The sequence below is a fragment of the Moschus berezovskii genome, chromosome 6 (genome assembly GCF_049115385.1).
Source record: "Moschus berezovskii isolate FMDL1 chromosome 6, NW_MosBer_1.0, whole genome shotgun sequence".
In the NCBI taxonomy this organism is placed as follows: domain Eukaryota; kingdom Metazoa; phylum Chordata; class Mammalia; order Artiodactyla; family Moschidae; genus Moschus; species Moschus berezovskii.
In genome coordinates, this window is record NC_142465.1 from 8,557,049 (window position 1) to 8,577,982 (window position 20,934).

The 20,934-nt window shown below is 39.8% G+C and overlaps 1 protein-coding gene across 3 annotated transcripts; it reads right to left on the reverse strand.

The window, feature by feature from the left end:
• KRR1 (KRR1 small subunit processome component) lies at nucleotides 1–14,494 on the reverse strand. 3 transcript variants are annotated; one of them, XM_055395220.2, is made up of 10 exons: nucleotides 14,361–14,494; nucleotides 10,096–10,268; nucleotides 8,119–8,253; nucleotides 7,810–7,935; nucleotides 7,640–7,723; nucleotides 6,483–6,539; nucleotides 5,180–5,350; nucleotides 2,386–2,463; nucleotides 2,195–2,294; nucleotides 1–312 (listed from the first exon to the last, which is right to left on the reverse strand). In XM_055395220.2, the coding sequence occupies exons 1-10, from the start codon at nucleotides 14,404–14,406 to the stop codon at nucleotides 173–175; spliced, it is 1,110 nt and encodes a 369-aa protein (XP_055251195.1). In that variant the 5' UTR covers nucleotides 14,407–14,494; the 3' UTR covers nucleotides 1–172. The 3 variants fall into 3 exon arrangements, with proteins under 3 accessions (XP_055251195.1, XP_055251194.1, XP_088692932.1); XM_055395219.2 differs by having other exon boundaries at nucleotides 14,322–14,475; XM_088836806.1 differs by lacking the exon at nucleotides 7,640–7,723 and having other exon boundaries at nucleotides 7,789–7,935; nucleotides 14,322–14,475.
• Between the last annotated feature and the right edge of the window lie 6,440 nt (nucleotides 14,495–20,934).

Here is a 20,934-nt window from a genome sequence, read left to right on the forward strand (position 1 = left end):
TAATTTAAAAAGAACAGGTGTTTATATTAACACTGTAATAAAGCACAAAATCAGAAAAAAGTGATCAGGGTTATTACTTCTCACGGATAAAGCAACTAATGTTGCCAACTACAGTATTTCAAAATCCTTTACAAAAGGAGATAGCTTTATAAATTTTAGTTCAGTGTCTATGTTACTTTTTCTTCTTTTTCTTTTCATCTGCTTCCATTTTAAGCTTAACTTCTTCAGCTGTAAGAGCTCCCAGTTTCTTATTCTTTGCTTTCTTAACCTTTTCCTTGAGGGCAGCCACATCAATTTTAGTTTCAGTAGAAGCTAAATAAATTAAAAAACAATACATGTAATTCTTTAGATTTTACAAAATAAAACAAAGATTATATAAATATGAATAATTTGAGAGTACTATTGTAATTGAAAGGTCATGTTATAAAATACAAAATACCTGCTAAAGTAAAGTTAGAAATTTCTTCAAACTAGGAGAAAACAAAGTACTTAAACACACTAGTAAGAATATACATGAAAATGACATTATACTTTATCTGAACCAATTACTGGATTCAGCTATGTTGAAATTACATTTTTGCCCTTAAATTGTTTGAAATTATTATTTATATTCGATTCCATATTATGGAACTTTACAGTACTCTTTAAAAAATTTCGTTTTCCAAATATTAGTTCAATTAATGACTAGTATTATTTCATTTAACAAGATTTTGGTAATAAAGACAATAATCTGAGAATATCTGGAAGTCCTAACAGAATCAAACCATGTAGTTAACACCAAAAGTTTGAACAAAATAGAGAAAAGCAGCAGCAAAATATTGCAACATTTCTTATCATTTAAAGAACACTATTCAGGACATAAAAGAACCACAAGATAAAATGTCATCATACAAACACCCCAGCAACTTGAGAGCAGACTTAAGGTCTCCACTACAATGGAACAGCTACACTTGATTCAGTATTTAACCGAGATTAAACTACTATTTGAACACCTTGAGAGTACATAACTGACTACTCTACAGACTAAAAATTATGATGCTTATGCTATTTGGGGCTTCCCTGGTGGCTCAGAGGTTAAAGTGTCTGCCTCCAATGCGGGAGACCCGGGTTCGATCCCTGGGTCGGGAAGATCCCCTGGAGAAGGAAACGGTAACCCACTCCAGTATTCTTGCCTGAAGAATCCCATGGACGGAGAAGCCTGGTAGGCTACAGTCCACGGGGTCGCAAAGAGTCGGACACGACTGAGCGACGAAACGGAACGGACGGACGGATGCTATTTTTAACTTTTATATAAACAATGATCTGAGACGTAGAATACAGTACTTTTTAAGTTGTTAACACTGATATATATTAACAAAATAGTAACGTTACATCCGGCTTAGACCAATAGGTGATGTACAATACTGCTGGTGCTTCCCTTATTATGGCACTGAGCACTTCAGAGAGTTACTTTACAGAAAAGCATAAGGGTTACGTTACTAGTGGAAAAGAAAATGTACAAGAAAAGGCAGGTCAAAACAAGGCCAGGAATAATGATGTTTTCTCTGAGCGTCTTTTTAATAGCCTCTGAGTAAGAAAGATATTCCTGCTATTCTGTTGGTGTTGTTTTAGCCCAAGGTGATGAGAAATCCATGTTACCAATACAAGAATCAAGTTTTAAGTCACAGATTATACAAGTGAAGAAAGTATAAATCTGATAAGCTCTTTATGGGGCATGCCAGCAGAGCTCAGGGAACTTCCTGCTCTATTCCTAGAGGATTCACTGCTCTGGTTTCTATCTTTCAAAACAGAGTCCTTCCCGAGCATAGCAGAGATCAGGAAGCGCCTGTCAACCTGGGATACTCTCAAACAGGCACTGAAAGTGAACGTGAGGTCGCTCAGCCGTGCCTGACTTTGCGACCCCATGGACGGCAGCCCACCAGGCTCCTCCGTCCATGGGACTCTCCAGGCAAGAGTGCTGGAGTGGGGTGCCATTGCCTTCTCCAGGGGATCTTCCCAAAGAGCTGGTACTAAATTATGGGTTATCTCAGTCACCTCTTGTCCTGAGGATTTGTGAGTAATGAAACGCTGAGAGAACTGATCAAAGACGTGGTTATTTCTTAACATGAACTAAGAGATTCAACAAATTCACTATGGGTTTACTTTTCTGGTAACAGACTTCAGCATTGTAACAAGACTTAGAAAACAGCATTACCTTCCTTAGGTTTCTTTAGGTGAACTGGTTTTTCTTTAGGTGGAATAAAAGCTTTGTTTCTTTCCTCTTGTCTCTTACTAAGAGCTTCTGCTTGTTTAGCCTACATGATTAACAAAGTTTTCACAGTTAAGTAAGAATCCAAAGTATCTATGCACTTTGCAATTAATGTCGCAAGCTAGACAGAGTCTTACCTTTATTGCTTCCATTTTCTGTCTCTTCTTTTGACTTGCCTTCAAAAAGTATTCACCACTAGCCAATTCTTTATCAATCTGTTGAAATGAGTATTTACAATTACTTCAGAAATCATGTAGATGGGAAGTCAATTTCTAAGAAATTCACAATGACCCTGAGGTAAAGACATTAGAGTCGAAACTCTTATGTAAGGTAGTGGCCTAAAAAGAAGGAACTGTATTCTAAGCTGACAAGAATACACATACACAAAAGCACGCAGGTAGGAGAGTAAGTGATGTGTCCGTGGAATACGCAACAGACTGCTTTAGGGGAAGTGGAAGGTCAGTGACTCGGAAAAGTGAGGAGAGACACTTGGAAAGAGTCTGGGACAGGAAACATGAATGACAGTAAAGGAGGGGGTGTGACTCAGAAATGGCCGAAGCTCCCTGAGAAGAGTGAAGGCAGCAAAGTGACACGTTAGAAAAGGAATGAAAAAAGGAGATGAAAGCCTGTTTTTTTTAAAAAAGTTTCACTTTGTTCATCATACAAAATGAAAAGCAAGAATTGTCAGCGACTAAATACTAATTAGAGCAAGTAACGACTGATTCGTTAAATAATCAACACACAATTGATCTATCTAAGGCAACACTCTATTACTAAGCTCTCTACAATGACTAACTCGCTTAATTCTCAAATTCTCAGACAATTCTTTGAGACAGATATGATCATCATCCTCATTTCATGTCCAAAGAAACTGGGGGCACAGATGTGTTAAATTATGCTAATTAACAATAACCTCAGACACGCAGATGACACCACGCTTCTGGCAGAAAGTGAAGAAGGACTCAAGAGCCTCTTGATGAAAGTGAGAGAGAAGTGAAAAACCTGGCTTAAAACTCAACATTCATAAAACTAAGACCATGGCATCCAGTCCCATCACTTCATGGCAAATAGATGGGGAAACAATGGAAACAGTGACAGACTTGATTTTCCTGGGCTCCAAAATCACTGCAGATGGTGATTGCAGCCATGAAATTAAAAGACGCTTGCTCCCTGGAAGAAAAGCTATGACAAACCTAGACAGCATGTTAAAAAGCAGAAACATTACTTTGTCAACAAAGTTTCATCTAGTCAAAGCTATGGTTTTTCCAGTGGTCATGCATGGATGTGAGAGCTGGACCGTAAAGAAAGCTGAGCGCCAAAGAACTGAAGCTTTTGAACTGTGGTGTTGGAGAAGACTCTTGAGAGTCCCTTGTGCTGCAAGGAGATCAAACCATTCCATCCTAAAGGAAATCAGTCCTGAATATTCATTGGAAGGACTGATGCTGAAGCTGAAACTCCAATACTTTGGCCACCTGATGCGAAGAACTGACTCACTGGAAAAGACCCTGATGCTGGGAGAGACTGAAGGCAGGATGAGAAGGGGAAGCAGAGGATGAAATGGTTGGATGGTATCACCAACTCAATGGATATGAGTTTGAGCACGCTTCAGGAGTTGGTGAAGGACAGGCAAGAGTGGCGTGCTGCAGTTCATGAGGTTGCAAAGAATCAGACGCGACTGAACATAGCAAATAAGTGGCAGAATTAAGTCAAACAAGACACTGCTGATTCAAGAAGCTTACAGTCATAGAAGGGACAAGATAAGACAACTAGTGACTACAGGACAGGGCTACATGAAATACACCAGGTGTTAAAGAAGCATGCTTTAGTACCTGAGTCACTCACTACTTCTCCCCAGCTAACACTTTCTTTTTGGCTTCACTTTATTTTCTAATGTAGAGTTCAAGATCCAACACGTACACTTTTTTTTTTTTACCTAAGATGATCATCATTCCTTTTTTACCTTTGACCTTTCATCAAACCTTCCCTGAAAAACTGCAAACACAGGGCTGTAGGGAAGACAAGATAGTATAAAGAAAAAGATGGGTTAAAGGAAAGACTTCAACATACAGCCAAGGGAGGGAATAATGAAGAGAGATCCTCCAGCAGACAGGTGAAGAAAGAACTCAAAGAACAAGCAAAGAATGTACTGATGCAGATGGGAAAAAAAATTGTGAGCTAAGAGTAAGTTGAAAGAGTTCTTGCCTGGTAATCTCAAATATCTGAGGGGGGAAAAAGGAACGTCATCTACTGGGAATGGGAAGAGTGGCCAAAGAATTAAGAGGACACAAAGCGGCCAGAGAATACTGCTGAAGACCATCTGAGGCTGGAAATGAGAGTTTTTAAGGGATATAATCCAAAGATATGATTTTCTTCAGCTATGTTTAGTAGCCACACTATGGGAAAAGAAGTTTTAGGACTGATGCAAGTTTCAGGGCTGTTCTGTCAGACAGGTGTGACAGAAAAGGGGAGTATGAAAGAAAATAGCAACAGGGAAGAAAAGGAAATTATGCCAGAACACAGGTGACAAAATGAGAGGCATCCATATCTTTAAAAAGAAAAGGACAGATAGTAGAAGTTAAGATTTCAAATCCAGAGCAAAATATATAGTACATGCCACATGAATGAGGCTAAACCAGCAGTGAAAGCACTCGGGCCACGCCACTGACGGAACACTCACAGCAGCTATCGGCATAGATACACAACCAACACCAACCACCATGCTGTCAGTTCACTCTCACACGTGAAGCTTCCACGCCCCATCTCCACAGAGTTAGTTCAAAATGAGTATATTTACACTTACCTTCAGATTCCTGCATCTCTACACACCCAAACACCCACAGAAATTCCACCTAAAATACCCTCAAAGTTTCTGACAAAATAGGTTAAAATGGTTTCCCCCGCATGTAACAAAATTCAACATTTAATACTGACCTGACTTTCTGGCTGTGGTGGTGGGAATGGGGTATACTCTTTCTTAACAGTTTTCTTCTTTGGTTCCTTGCGTTTATTCACATTTTTGTGCTTGAACTGTGGCAAAAACCTTTCCCAACTTTGTGATCTTAACTCAGAGTCCTTCGCCAGCTCTCGTTTAATCATTAAGGTCTTGGGTCATGGTAATATATGAACAAAGTAAACACTTTTAATTTTAGAAGGGACATGTTTCTCAACCTAAGACATTGTAAACAATGTTCCTATAAATAATAAAATTAAAAGGAACAACTCCTAGCCTCTTAAGTAGGATTAAATCAATTCTGTAAAGAAAAAGCATATAATCTCAAATATGCATAACTAACCAAGCAACAGAAAACCATTAGAAATTTAGATTAAGAAACAGAATTATTAAAATAGAGATGAAAAATAAGACTCAGTTTTTCATTAAAACCTTTGAAATTCAACTTAATTACACAGAGAGAGTGCTTAATTAGTGAAGTTTCCTACAAGCAGGAAGTTTCAGTAGCACATGAAATATCATTATCATAGGGAAAGAAAAAAACTAAAGTTTCTCATGATCAATGAAACCAGCATTTTCACGTTTTCCCCAACTCCACCTGAATTTTATCGACACTGAAACATCACAGGATGCAAGGTGGGCATCAGATGCAAGACATGCTCTCTTTAATGTCCCAATGAAACTCAAAATCATTGTTTCACCCCAATCTAAGAGTGACTTTTCAAATTCATCAAACTCAAGGACTGTTTAACAAATATCCATCATAAAATATCATATACCATGGTAATGTCTCCAAGAACAATTACTGAATGTTATGCATACAAGGATATAACATCTCTCTCAATGAGCCTATAATTTGAGTGTTAAATTCCAAAACAAGTTTTATTTCAATCTGAATTATTCCAGACTTACAGAAAATGGCAGAATTCTAAAAGATCACACTTTTAAATACAGTCTGTGGGCTCATTAGCCTAAGAAAACTGAACTGGTACCCTCTACAACAAATTCCATGAAGCATATTTTATTTCTATCAGAAGTAAATTACTACATTACAGAGCTCCCTTCAACAGCTTTCTTTCACACCATACTCCTCAGAGACCTAAGCTTTCAAAGAAGGAACTATAGGACTGGGATAGTGTTGAGTGGGCTGAACTCTACCCAAATAGTTCTGCTTTATCTGTTTTGTATATTAGACTTTCATAAAAGATTTACTTTCAAGAAAAGTTTCTATAGCTAAAAACAATTTGATAACCATTGTTACACTAATGCACAGTGAACACTCACTTTAATATTGTAAATTGGATGAATATTCTTCATAGTGTCTAGGACTACTTTTCGAACCTGAAATTTGCAAAGAAAAATGAATCAGTTATTTATAATGAAGATTTTAGTAAACTAGGTAGAAGAGGATTAATATAATGAAAAATAACCAATGAACCAGGCAATGGCTACCAAATTGGATAAAGTAGTCCCTTCAACTGTTCTGAGCGGCTTCTGGATCTTTCACAATAGTTAACCTCACTTGGAAACAATGAAGTCTCTCAATTTTACTGCTAAAAAGTGATACACAGAATTAACACAACAGTCTGGAGCTGTGCAATTTAGGGGAAAGAGAGCTGGATTTAGAGTTAGAAAATATGTGCTCAAATGCTGGGACTTCACAGGGGAAAGTCACTTAATTTTCCTCCTGACTTCAGCTTTTGAATTCTGTAATACACTTGAAGTAAAACCACCTTAAGGATCTGTTGTAAGAATTAAATAATATACTTAGACTCTACAAAACTATGAAATACTCAAAATACCTAAGTTATTATTGCGCCATGTGAAAAAAGCAGATAACTTATGAGAAAGAGATCCAAAATAAGTATTATTAAAGGCCTGAAAAGGAAAGAACTCACAGCCAGATACACACAACAAAAGCCTCAAAAGGAGCTAACAGAAACAGTATGTGCTCTACAGATTTTCTCATAACATGTAACAAACTAATATTCATGAAACATTACATTAACGTATTAAAACTCAAAGGAAATACATCTTAAGGGAAGTCTTCTGAGCCTGACCTCTACTGGCTGTATGTGTTACTGCAAAGAACAAGATCTGCTCAATTCTCCAACCATTTAAACGTGTGTGTTTGCCAATGTTTGCTACAGACTGAGATCTTACAATGCCCACTTAAAACCTGTAGTAGGGGAAGTAACGATGAACAGACCTTCTAACTCAGAAACGAATCTCTCTGTGGTTACCAAAAATTGGCCACGATATGTTAAGGTTTTTAGGAGTGGTTATTCCCTCAAATTACATGAAGAATTTACTAATGAAAATCAAACAAAGCACAATTTTTAAAAATTATGCAACAATACATTATCCAATGAACTATTATAGTATACCCATATTCTTTCATTTATCCTCTGCTAAAACTAATTTAAGAGTGTAAATCTCACCTCTTTTAAGCCACTAAAAGGTCCAATGGCTGAAACCGTGTTTCCCTGAACCATAATGTAACAGTTTGTCAAGAGTTCCAACGCCTATATCAAAAGAGCATAAGCTGAATTTCAGTACACTGAAAAACCAACAATGGAGAAAAACATACTTTTTCACTAATAAAAAGCACCTTCAAAGTAGATCCTTTGGGACCAATAAGCCGTTGTCTTCTTTTCACAAATCTTTCTTTATTTCTTACTAAGGAACCTATTTTAATGATGTCACATGCAACATCATCCTGAAGAATTCGTATTGCCTTTTGGGAAAATAAAGAAAATAGCTCATCAACATTCTTTATAAGTACAAACGTTTTCCAAGCCAAGCAATTTAAGCACAAAAATGAAAACGTTTTAGGGGGGAGGGTGGCAGCAGCAATGATATATGTTGTCTCTAATGTTGATGCAAATAAAGCAAAGTCTAAATTTCATTCTAACTTTACCTGTTCGAATGAAACACTCCTTGCTAACAGTTTGATTAGGTCTCTGGCCCTAATGATGATGTATGGGTCAAATGTCTTCTTTGTAGTACAGACAGTCATGCTGCCCTCAATCAGGTCCAGGGTTGCATTAACATGCTACAAAAAGAGCGAGAAAGCAGTTATCTGAAAATGAATTCAACTTTAGATGATTACAGAGCCTGTCCTAGCCTAACTATTAATTTCTGTGCCATTAAGCTATCTCAAAATCCTTTAACTCTCTCCTTGAAGAAGCTGGAAAGTTAATGTAAATAAGGAATACTTGATTACTTTTAGATTTAAAAGAATATAAGAAACTCAGGAAATTGAAAACATTTATAGTTGGCTTTAGGATAATTTACACTTATTGGAATAAATATTACCTCCAGTCTAAAAAAACACATTGATCAAAATGAGGTCATATTTAAGACTTAAGGTAAAAATGTAAAGCTTATAATTTCCCTACCCTGGCTAGATGTTGCTCTAATCTAAAATCTTCTCCCTAGAGTGAAAACAGACTTTCCCTTTCAAACTCTCCCCTGGTGGCTCGGCGGAGAATCTGCCCATCAGTACAGGAGATGCAAGAGACACAGGTTTGATCTCTGGGGTGGGAAGATCCCCAGAAGGAAATGGCAACTCACTCCAGTATTCTTGCCTGGGAAATCTCATGGACAGCGCAGCCTAGCAGGCTGCAGTCCATGGACACAACCGAGCAACTAAACAACAACAACATTAGCTAAATACAAAGTAAAAACAAACTGTCATAGGTTTAAAAATAAAAGCAGTAACTAGAGAATCTATGCATTAACTTTCAAAAGAACCAGACTTCAACAAAGCAAATAAAAATGCTATCTTCTAACTTGTGAGCATGACCTCAAGAATATTTCAATACAATGAATGATGAACAATTAAACATAAGGTTAGGTGTCTATCAGTTTAAACACACACAAAGAAACAAATTGGGCCTAATCCCAGATGTAGACAGCTGTAAAATACGGCCTGGTTTGCTAACCACCCTCATGCCTAGTGGGCACAAATGACTCTAGAGCAGTCCCACAACTGAGAAACAGATTTTCTATCACAACCTAGTGTGTATACAAACAAACACAGACAAACCAAAAGCTTCATAAAATGATACTTATCCTTACCACATATGACATATTTTTTTTCTAAGGCTCACTATGGCTATTAAGTTGACTTCTTGATTCTCTGTTGCTGCTGCTGCTAAGTCACTTCAGTTGTGTCCAACTCTGTGCGACCCCCTAGACGGCAGCCCACCAGGCTCCCCCATCCCTGGGATTCTCCAGGCAAGAACACTGGAGTGGGTTGCCATTCCCTTCTCCAATGCATGAAAGTGAAAAGTGAAAGTGAGGTCGCTCAGCTGTGTCCGACTCTTCACGACCCCATGGACTGCAGCCCACCAGGCTCCTCCATCCATGGGATTTTCCAGGCAAGAGTACTGGAGTGGGTTGCCATTGCCTTCTCCGTCTTGATTCTCTAAGGGGTCTCAATCCAGTTTGAAAAATAAAATCAAATACACTGCTCGAGGAGCACGGCAGGAGCAACAAACAGGAAAGTCGGTCACGTCCATCATCTCTCATTTATAATAAGACATTAAACAAGGCCAGGAGCGTGCCTCAGCTCAAACCACACAGGCTGATGGCGACCGTCACAGCAGAGAGTAGACACTGAAATCTGGAGTTTCCAAGTGAGTTTCAGATGCCCCTACAAGTTCAAATCCCCTAAAAATGTAAAAGCATGTGAATTTTTCCAAGTAATCTGTTATTCACAAAACCAAGAACAAATGAACAATAAGGATAATGCCTACTAAGTCTGTTTAAAATACCAAACAAATCAAACAGCTATGCTAGCACCTTTACATAGAAATCCATCATCACACATCCATTTACTTAAAAGATATAAGCAATAACAATCTCAGAGAAATATATAAAACACACATACATGTTCATTCAAGGCTTTCTGTACCAATGGCCAGCACTCTTTCAAGTAAGCCTCTCTGTATTTTGGAAACAAAGTTGCAAAACTGCTCTCCTCCAGGAGTCCTCTGGGATTGTCCTCTTTGGAGAAAGCTGGCTCCTTCCAACCATCCGGAACAGTGAGGAGTTCAGATTCATCTACAGAGGAGGGAAAAATCTACACATCAGATTTAACTTCTTTTGAAGATTTTCTGAACACCTGCACGCATACATGCACAAGTTTCCCAATACTCTCATGAATTTTCTTCTTCCCTGCTTTTTATATTATTCAACAGTCCAAGAACATGCCTCTGTCATTATCAACATACCGTATCAGAATTAGCTGTAGTATGTGTTCCAGTCGCATCATAGACAAAGTTCCTTGAGGGCAGGGACTCTGCTCTTGGGTCCACAGTTACTGGCATACACCTGGCATATAGTAGATACTCACCAACTTCTACTGCACTACATTATTTTAGAGTTCAGGATTCAAATACTATTTGGTTGACATTACTATTTTAAATAAAGTAACATTTCAGACTCAACTGAAGTGGAGCCCATGTGTATATATATATTTGCATGTGTGTATACATAAAATTTTCAAAAACTGATTCCAGTGTACACTTTCAGTTAATATTCACTACTATTTCTGCTTTATTGACTATGCCAAGGCTTTTGACTGTGTGGATCACAATTAACTGTGGAACATTCTGAAAGAGATGGGAATACCAGACCACCTGACCTGCCTCTTGAGAAACCTGTATGCAGGTCAAGAAACAACAGTTAGAACTGGACATGGAAAAACAGACTGGTTCCAAACACGAAAATGAGTATGTCAAGGCTGTATATTGTCACCCTGCTTATTTAGCTTCTATGCAGAGTACATCATGAGGAACGCTGGGCTGGAAAAAGCACAAGCTGGAATCAAGATTGCTAGGAGAAATATCAATAACCTCAGATACGCAGATGACACCACCCTTATGGTAGAAAGTGAGGAGAAACTCAAAAGCCTCTTGATGAAAGTGAAAGAGGAGAGTGAAAAAGTTGGCTTGAAGCTCAACATTCAGAAAACCAAGATCATGGCATCTGGTCCCATCAATTCACGGCCAATAGATGGGGAAACAGTGGAAACAGTGTCAGACTTTATTTTTGGGGGCTCCAAAATCACTGCGATGCTGACTGCAGCCATGAAATTAAAAGATGCTTACTCCCTGGAAGGAAAGTTATGACCAACCTAGACAGCATATTAAAAAGCAGAAACATTACTTTGCCAACCAAGGTCCATCTAGTCAAGGCTATGGTTTTTCTAGTGGTCATGTATGGATGTGAGAGTTGGACTGTGAAGAAAGCTGATCGCCCAAGAATTGATGCTTTTGAACTGTGGTTTTGGAGAAGACTCTTGAGAGTCCCTTTGACTGCAAGGAGAGCCAACCAGTCCATTCTAAAGGAGATCAGTCCTGGGTGTTCATTGGAAGGACTGATGTTGAAGCTGAAACTCCAATACTTTGGCCACCTCAAGCGAAGAGTTGACTCACTGGAAAAGACTCTGATGCTGGGAGGGATCGGGGGCAGGACGAGAAGGGGACAACAGAGAATGAGATGGCTGGATGGCATCACCGACTCAATGGACACGAGTCTGAGTAAACTCCGGGAGTTGGTGATGGACAGGGAGGCCTGGCGTGCTTCAATTCATGGGGTCGCAAAGAGTCGGACACGACTGAGAAACTGAACTGATAGGGTTTTAGGTTTTCCAAAGAGCTTTCACGTGACTTCCTTCAGTATACTCTCATCAAAACTATGAAAGGAAGAACTGGTATTACATTTTCCACTTTAGAAAAGATATTCCACTGAAAACGTTCAAGTGACTTGTGTAAGGGAATATGAAGCTGACTCAGTCTAAGTCTCCTCTCATTAAAACAAAATGCCTAAGGGCCATAAATTGTCTCCTATAACACTGATTAAAACTCCTGGTCCTGGATTTAACCACCTCTTAAATCCAACAGCTATATTTTAACTCACTGTTACACAAAGGTATGATCCATGGGCCTGCAGCATAGGCATAAATTGGGAGTTTGTCAGAAATGCAATTCTCGCGTTCCATCCAGACCTATTAAATGTGAACCTCTGAGATGAAGCCCAGAAATCTGTCTTAATGGTATCATGAGGAGATTCTTATCATACTGAAGTTTAAGAAGCAGGTCTTTATGGTCCATTGTAGCCATCCCAGTCAGATATCTTGCTTTCTGTTTCTTTTACTCATACCCACTTTGTTATTTAGGGTTCAAGTCACAGAGAATTAGTCTTCATTTACCATTTACTCCTCAATATCCTGAAAAAAATCCTCAAATTCTGCAATAATGACTACTTAAAACGCGTATCTGGGCTTCCCTCCTAGCTCAGTTGGCAAAGAATATGCCTGCAATCTTGATCCCTGGCGTCAGGAAGATGCCCTGGAGAAGGAAATGGCAACCCACTCCAGTATTCTTGCCGGAGAATCCCATGGACAGAGGAGCCTGGCAGACTACAGTCCGTGGGGCCGGAAGAGTTGGACATGACTTAGGGACTAAACCTCCACAAAAAGCTATCTGACCAAGATCCTACCAATTTAAACAGCTTGTTGGTTGTGAATTTTTAAAAAATGAAAAGAAAAAGAAAAAAACCTGGCTAAGGAGATAAAGTTTAGTTTCACAATACAAGAACAACAAATAACCCCCAAACATGGGTGAAGACGTATAACCTCATTAGCAATCAGGATAGTTTGAATTAAAACCACAATATGATTTCATACTTAACAAAACAACAAACTTAAAATTCAGATAAGAGCTAAGTGTTAGTGGTCCTACTACTTCTGGAAGTATAAAGTGCCACAACTTCTTTGGAAAAGATTATCATTTGCATGTGCTCTACCCTACACTACAAAGATTCCAGTCCCATGTAATGTACATAAACAGAGAAACTCCAGAATATGTTAACCAGGAGAAATGTATAAAGATGTTTATACATTTACACATTGTTTATAATAACAAACAATGGGAACAATCCAAATGTCCAGCAACATTAAAATGAAAATACACATCAGCGTGTATTCATACAAGGGAACATCATACAGTAGTGAAAAGAATAAATTACAGCTACAAGTATTGCCCTAACTGAATAACAACAAAGTTTAGCCTAAGAAGCAAGACACAAAAAAATACCTACAATCCTTTTTCATTCATGTAAAATTCAAAACCCGACAAAATTAAAACATTTTGTGCCTAGGTGGTAAAGATTATGAAGGAAACAGAATAGTCAACATGATTCAGAATGGTTACTTTAAGTCCCTAGGTAAAAGAATGATCTGAGAGGTGCACGAAGGGGGTTTTGGCGATATGGTTGGTAACGCTCTATTCTTCTTAACGCTCTGACGAGCTGCTTTTCACCTGCTGGTTTTATTGTTTAAGCTGTATATGCACCGGCCTCTGCCATACCCTTAATTAAAACAACAAAACACTTTCAATCTCTCTCTAATGCCTATAGAATCGAAGTCTGAGGTTTTTAATACTTCCAGTAAGTCTGGCTGAGCAGGCCCCAGGCTATTTCTCTGTCTACCACACTGAAGATAATGGATAAAACAAGAGAGCAAGCGCAAAGCAAGAGAGCAATTTTTAAAAACAACGCAGCTGAAAGAGTAGGCGCTGGGTTGGCTGATAACTTCAGCAACCAGACAAATAGGAATAATAACAAACGTTCCAAAATGTTTTCAATGGCTGAGAAACTGACGCTAAAGGCACTCCGGTTACCTCCTTCTATCACTACTGCTGTCTTAGTCCTTCATTATCACTGCCACGCGTTCACTCATATGCAAACCACCACCTTCTCCCACCTAATCCCTCATTCTGCCAACGATTTCCCAACACCGCCACGAGTTAAGGCCCTGAAGCGCCCTCCTCAATTTCTTAATACTCATATTTTTACAGAACACGCATTCAGCAACATCTCTACTTTGGAGACTTTCAGCAGAAGCAATAAATTCGGCCGGACCAATACAGGCCGGTCAGTCCCCAAGTATGGTCAACAACCCGCAAAACCGGCAATTACAGGTACACAAACTCACAGAACAGGCCCAAGGCGGCGTTACACGTGCCTTGCCAGCGAAAGCAAAAAAAAAAAAAAAAAAAAACCCAACTCAAAATCCACAAACTCCACGCTTCGGTTTTTAGACAACCTGACCTCGGTTCTCCGACGTCGGCTTCGGCCTACGAAACTCACTTTTCCCCGACGGTGCAGTCGGCCCATTCGGCTCGGAGGACGCCATTTTCACGCTGCTTCCGGTGCTACCGGAAGCGAAGCCTCCGTAAATCCTCCCGGCTGTAACCCGCGTTCTCAAGTTGAGTTCCACCGAAGCCGGAGGAGGCGCTCTGCGCAGTCTCTGCCCGTGCGTACGCGAGAGCCGCGTATTTGCGTAAACTTCTGCTCTGCGCCGGCGTAGCCAAAGGAGGGCCGGAGACTGCATTGACCTGGCGCGGGTATCTGCGGAGTTCCATTGCGCGCTGCGGATTAATCGTTTAGCACTGGCAGCAAGTCGGGGAAGGGTTTTATCCTTCGTTTTCTCATGCACTCCGGGTCTAACGCGAAAAGCAAGACTCCAGGCTTTAGCTGGAGTGCAGCTTGAATCTCAATGCTATTACTCCTTCACTCGTTCGGTGAATATTTATGATTGTCCAGTATGTGCTAGGCGTTGGGAGGTGATACAGATGTGAGAACATACGAGCCTTGACAGCAGGGAGTGACAGTAATAGATACCGTTTATTGTGAGACTATTTTGTCGGAGGGTATTTATTTAACGTTATTTCTAATCCTTGAAACAAAGACGAAGTTAAAGCAAAGCTCTTTAAGATTGATTTTTTTTTTTTTTGACAGTATTAATAAGCTTTCAAAGTCATTGTTTCTGATGGTTACTGTCTAGGATACTGGCATTTCTAAGCAGAGATATAGTAATTAAGCGACAATTCTGAAGTTTTTCACCTAGCCTATTGTTCAGTCTGCCAAGTCCAACTCTTTGTGACCCCACGGACTGTAGCCCGGCAGGCTTCTCTGTGCATGGGATTTTCCAGGCAAGAATACTGGAATGGGTTACACGCTTCCTTCTCCAGGGGATCTTCTGTAACCGCGGATCCAGTGGCAGGGGCTGAGGGGTGTGGGGTGGTGGTGGCGGTGGGAGGACTCTTGCATTAGTAGGCGGATTCTCTACTGCTGAGCGGCTGGGAAAAAGACTAACTCCTATCTACCCCAACACAGTATACGTGGCTGATGTCACGATGTCCTTAGTATGAATCTGTACTGCTAGGAACCTAAAAGTGCTTACACACGACAAAGATACTTCTTCTTTGGTTAAATTGTGTTATTGCTATCCGTTTTAAAATTTTTCTGGAGCACAAATAGAGAAAGCATATGACAGGTTGGATTTCTCACATTAGTAAAATGGGGAACATTTATCGGAAGTCCGGCCTCCTGTATCGTCTATTAAAGATACTCGTTTATAAGGTACAGATATAAAATCAGTTACTTAGGGACAGAAGATCAAAAGACACATGATTATGTAAAGATTTCTGCTTAAATCCTGTGTGTCTTCTAAATGACAGGCACTGATCTTTAAACAAGCCCCTGTGTCCTTGGCTTCCAAAGTAAAAGGCTGACTCAGGAGTTAACGATTGGGAAATGTGAAGATGTCAAAACAAAGAAAAACTGTTGGGCTAGAAAACTGATTACAGCTTAGACTATAATCCTGCCACATAAGGACTCACCACGCTCACAGGTCCCTGAAAGATATAAAGGCCTGATCCACATTCCTAAGTTGTTTTTACAGGAAGCAGACCCCCTCTAAATGAAAACTGCTGACCATAAGAACATAGACCCTACATTGGTTGAAACAAGAAGGTTGATGATGCTTGAAACTTTACCTTGATGCCAGCCAGTCCCAGAATTGTCCATGAGCTGGTCACGCCCTGCTCCTTAAACACTATGAAAGTGCTCCCTACCCCCTCCAGGGTGGCTCCCACGGTATTGAGGGCATTGGCCTGCCGTGGCCCCCTTTGCCTGGCAAAACAATAAAAGCTACTCTTCTACTTAACCCAAACTCTCTCTGCTTTTCTGTTTGGAACCAATGAACAGAGGCCAAGTTTCCACAATTTCATATACTCTTAACAATTTATTGAAAACAAAAGACAATCCCTAAAATAGAACAAACAGCAGGTGAAAGTTACAAAGTGAGAAGCTTTCCCAGAAGCCCTATGAAGCAGGGTTTTGAGGGCCTTACTTTCAGGAACTCAAATCACTAATAAGTGAAGAGCTAGACTTCACATCCAGGCAGTCTGACCTTTAATAGCTCCAGAAAGGCTACCATACCCAAAGGAGTAGTTGTTGCAAATGTGTTGGCAGGAGGGCTGGGTCTTCAGCCTCAGAGCCTTTGGACTTGGGCCGCAACATCAACTGTCCCAGCATGCTGGCCCACCCTGCCCCAAAGTCCACATTTTGGACCTCTAAGGCCTCCATAATCACCTAAGTAATTATATATTCTGTGTCTCTGGAGAACCCTCATACAGCAGTTTACAGTAGAGCAAATCCAAACGGCTAATAAGCATATGACTCTCAACCTTACTACTGTCTGAAAAGCACAGAAACGTAACAATGAAATCACACTTTTCACCCTTCACATTGATTACAAATACATGTGTGATATTTTTAAATGATAATCTCTTGAAGAAAAGAGCACTCTTGTTTTGATGGAAATGTAAACTGTTACACTCTTTTTGCAAAGCAATCTATCAGTATGAAATATACACATTCTTCCACTTCCAGGAAACTGTCAACTAGAAATAAGGCACCATTCTATTAAGGATGCAAGTACAATTGTGCTGACAGCTGATCTGGGTAGAACTAGTTCCGTGAAAGGTGCCTTGGAGCCACACTGACTAGTTTGCCACCTCCGGGCTATACAGCCTTAGGAAAGTTTCTTAATCTACTCCTGTTCAGTTTCCTGTAATGGAGAGAATAATCTTAATTTAGTGACTTTATACATATAAAGTGCTTGCAGAAAAATGCTTTGTGGAACACATAGGTGTTAGCTGTTATTTTTTTATAGTAACAAAAAAGTAAATTCATCTTGACTATCAATTAGGGATATAGTTAAATAAGTTGGTGTTGTCTTCATAACTGTGAGATATTATACAACCATTCATAAGAATTAATTAAATCTATATGGAGAGTTTACCTAGAGGCTTTGAGGGATAAATGCCAGATACAGAAAGATGGGATAATTATATAGAGAGAATAATTATTATAATAATTATATATACCTGCATGTAATTATCCCACTTTTATGAAGCAAACCATTCATTCACTTAATAAATATTGAGTATCTATAATGCTGCAGACACTGTTTTAAATACTTGGTTCTGTTCTATGTTCTGCACATAATAATAATTATGTGTGTGTATGTGATTATGCAATGAGAAAAGATTTGGAAGGATACACATTAAGCTTTCAAAGGCTGGCTTTAGGGATGAAGGTGATTAGAAAAGAAAAATGAAGTAGGCACAAAGGCTCTAAAAAATAGATGTCCATGATAAGACAGCAGGCATATGAATCTGTTTATGTAAAGCTGTCTGTGTGTGTGTGCATGCATAAGAAAGTCTGTTAAAACCCAGTCACCAAAATGTTGACTGTTGCCTCTTCATAGACATTTCAAAGGATGGCAACTTAAATAGCAGTACAGTTGTAAATCAGTCACGATTTATATCATTTAACTTTCTTAGAAATCTGTATATAAATATGTACTCAGATCTGCAGTGTGGTTTCCAGAAATCACACCAATAGCACTAAAAGTGAAAGGAAAAATGCTCTCTCCAGAGTTTCTTGGCACTAGCTGGTGGGAAGGTCCTGCAGGCAGGCCTATTTGGTTGAGATTTCTCCCCTCCGTGGCCTGTTAAGCAACTTAGACCCACATGCAGCCATCTCTCTATAGATGAGGACTTTGCCAGCTCTCATCCTGATCATTTATTTTCCCATGAAAAGAAAGTTGGCCTCAACTCTCCTTTGGAATTAAAGGCCTTAATTCCCACAAAATTAACCCAGAGGGTGGTGGGCAGAGAAGTCAGGATGTGGCTTAACAATATCACGGCTGTGCTTATTTTAAAAACAAAAATAAAAAGTGGGCAAATAAGTGTGATTTATTTTCCATTTAACATTCTTTACTCACTTATCAGAGATAAAAAACAGTTTTTTTCCACAGTAATCTTTTGTGGATTTTTTCACAAATTTTTTAAAAAATAAGCAATCAAGGAGGGTTTCCCACATACAAAGGGTTGACACATTTTTATTTTCTAACACAGATAAAGTGCTTTCTATTTCAGTCAACCTCATAGACAGGTTTAAAATCTGAAGTCAACATTTACCTATCAACACGAATGACAGTAATAATAACCGTGACTATAAAAATAAGGCCTCTCTGACTCCGAGTGATTGCATATTAAAAGGGATCTCATGATAACAGTTAAAAACACTTAAAGAAGCCCAGCTGTAAACTGATCATGTTATTACCCTATCTTTTACAAAGTAACGTCAATAAAAATGAAGTATTCTGGATGAAAGCCTAGGAAACCTGGGATCCATGACTGTGTGCGAGTCGTGTCTGACCCTATGTGACCCCATGGACTGTAGCCCAGCGGGCTCTTCTGTCCATGAAATTTTCCAGGCAAGAATACTGGAGTGTGTTGTCATTTTCCACTCCAGGGGATCTTCCTAGCTCAGGCACTGAACTCCTGTATCAGCAGACACATTCTTTACTGTTGCACCACCTGGGAATCCAGAAGAGGGACCAATTTTGAGAAATATATTTGGCCAGTCCTGGAATGCTTTCTGCAGTGCAGCGGGATGTCTCACAGGTCAGTCTGCAGGGAAATAACTTTGCAGGATTTCCACCTCTTCCTGCAAGGCCGTGCTTAGCAAACTCTCTGGGTAAGGAGCTGTGGTTTACTGCTGGGGCTGCTGACAAGTTTGGATCCTGAGTAGGCATTTACTCAACCTCTGATTCTTCAATTGTGAAATAAAGGAATTGAGTTAGATTACTATTTCTTTTTCGGCTGCATCGCACAGCCCTACAGCCCGCAGGATCTTGGTTCCCTGACCAGAGATTGAACCCCGCCCCCTATAGTGGTAGCTGAGTCTTAACCACCAAGGAAGCCCAGATTACTGTTTCTTAAACCTTAGCCAATTTCAGAATCACATGGAGGGGTGTGTGCATGCTCAGTCGCTCAGCTGTGTTGTATTCTTTGTGACCCCATGGAGTGTAGCCTGCCAGGCTCCTCTGTCCATGGGATTTTCTAGGCAAGAATACTGGAATAGGTTGCCATTTCCTTCTCCAGGGGATCTCCTGGGGACTGAACCTTTGTCTCCTGTATCTCCTGCATTGGCAGGTGGATTGTTTACCACTGAACTACCTGAGAAGCCCATGTACAGTAGATAATTGGGGTCTAAAGACACTCATTACCACTAGAATATTAGTCTTTCCAAACCCCAGGCCCACAAGACATCAATATTTCACTGGGAATCTAATCTAGACTCTCCCACTGTCTCCAGGGCAATCTGCCCTCTTTTTCTTCCTGATTGTTCTTGTTGATAAGCAACAGCTTTTGATTTAATTTTCAGTTATAATATTCTTCTCTCTAAAGGAAAGCTGGAGTGCATTTCACAATATGAGGTTTCGCCACAGCAACAGAAGGTTTTTTAATGCATGCATGAATATTCAAGATCTGCTCAGTGGCTTGTGAATGTATTGGTACTACTGAGAATTATTATTTTATGCAGATAGAACAAGCAAACTGCAGTCTTTTATTTGTTTACATGACACTTGGGGGGATATTTGAACTTTTCCAGGGAGCAATTTCTAGTCATTTTTTAAATCTATAAGCCTCTTCCATCCTTCAGATAGTGGTAACCACAGATGGCCCACAATGAAATGAACTTTCAGATGAAGTATTTTAAACATCAGATGGGTTTTTATTTAAACAAGTCATTTCATGGTGTTAATAAGATGGTGACATTGCTTCTCCACTGTTTCAAATTCTCCAATTGAAAAGTCTAGCTACCTGAAACACTTCGAGTCATGAAAACTCAGACTTTAACACTGTACGTTGTCTTTAATCATCTAGGAGAGATCTACCCTCTTGTTTTACCAGTCCCTTTACTAATGCGATGAAATATACAGATCTTTTCCCCAGAAAAGCACATGTATTTGGGTACACATAACTTTTTAGCTACAGTTTGATGGGATGTTCACATGCCTGTCACACTCTTCACAGAACCCCAGGGGGATCAGGATATTAGGTTAAGGACCATTGCTTTAAAGCAGCATGGGAGGAGTGTCTCAGAAGCCTGGATCTGGGGACTTTCTTGGTGGTCCACTGGCTAAAAGTCCACCTTTCAACTCAGGGGACTCAAGTTTGAGCCCTGGTCATGGAACTGAGATCCCCCATACCATGGGGCAGCTAAGCCCATGTGTTGCAACTCCTGAGCCCTTACACTCTGGAGCCCACACCCCACAACTACAGAGAAGCCTGCACAGCACAGCAAAGGTCCTGAGTGCCGCAACTCAGACCCAGCGCAGCCAAAGAAGGAAATATGAAGAGGAAGAAGAAGTCAGGATGTGATCTTATGAGCTCTCCAGTTCCCTACTCTTAAAATCTCCCTAGGAGGAGCATGGGGTTGGAGGGGCCCCTTTACCTTAAATAGGCATATGCCTTCCACAGTTAGAATTTTAGGACACTTTAGTACACTTGTATATAGG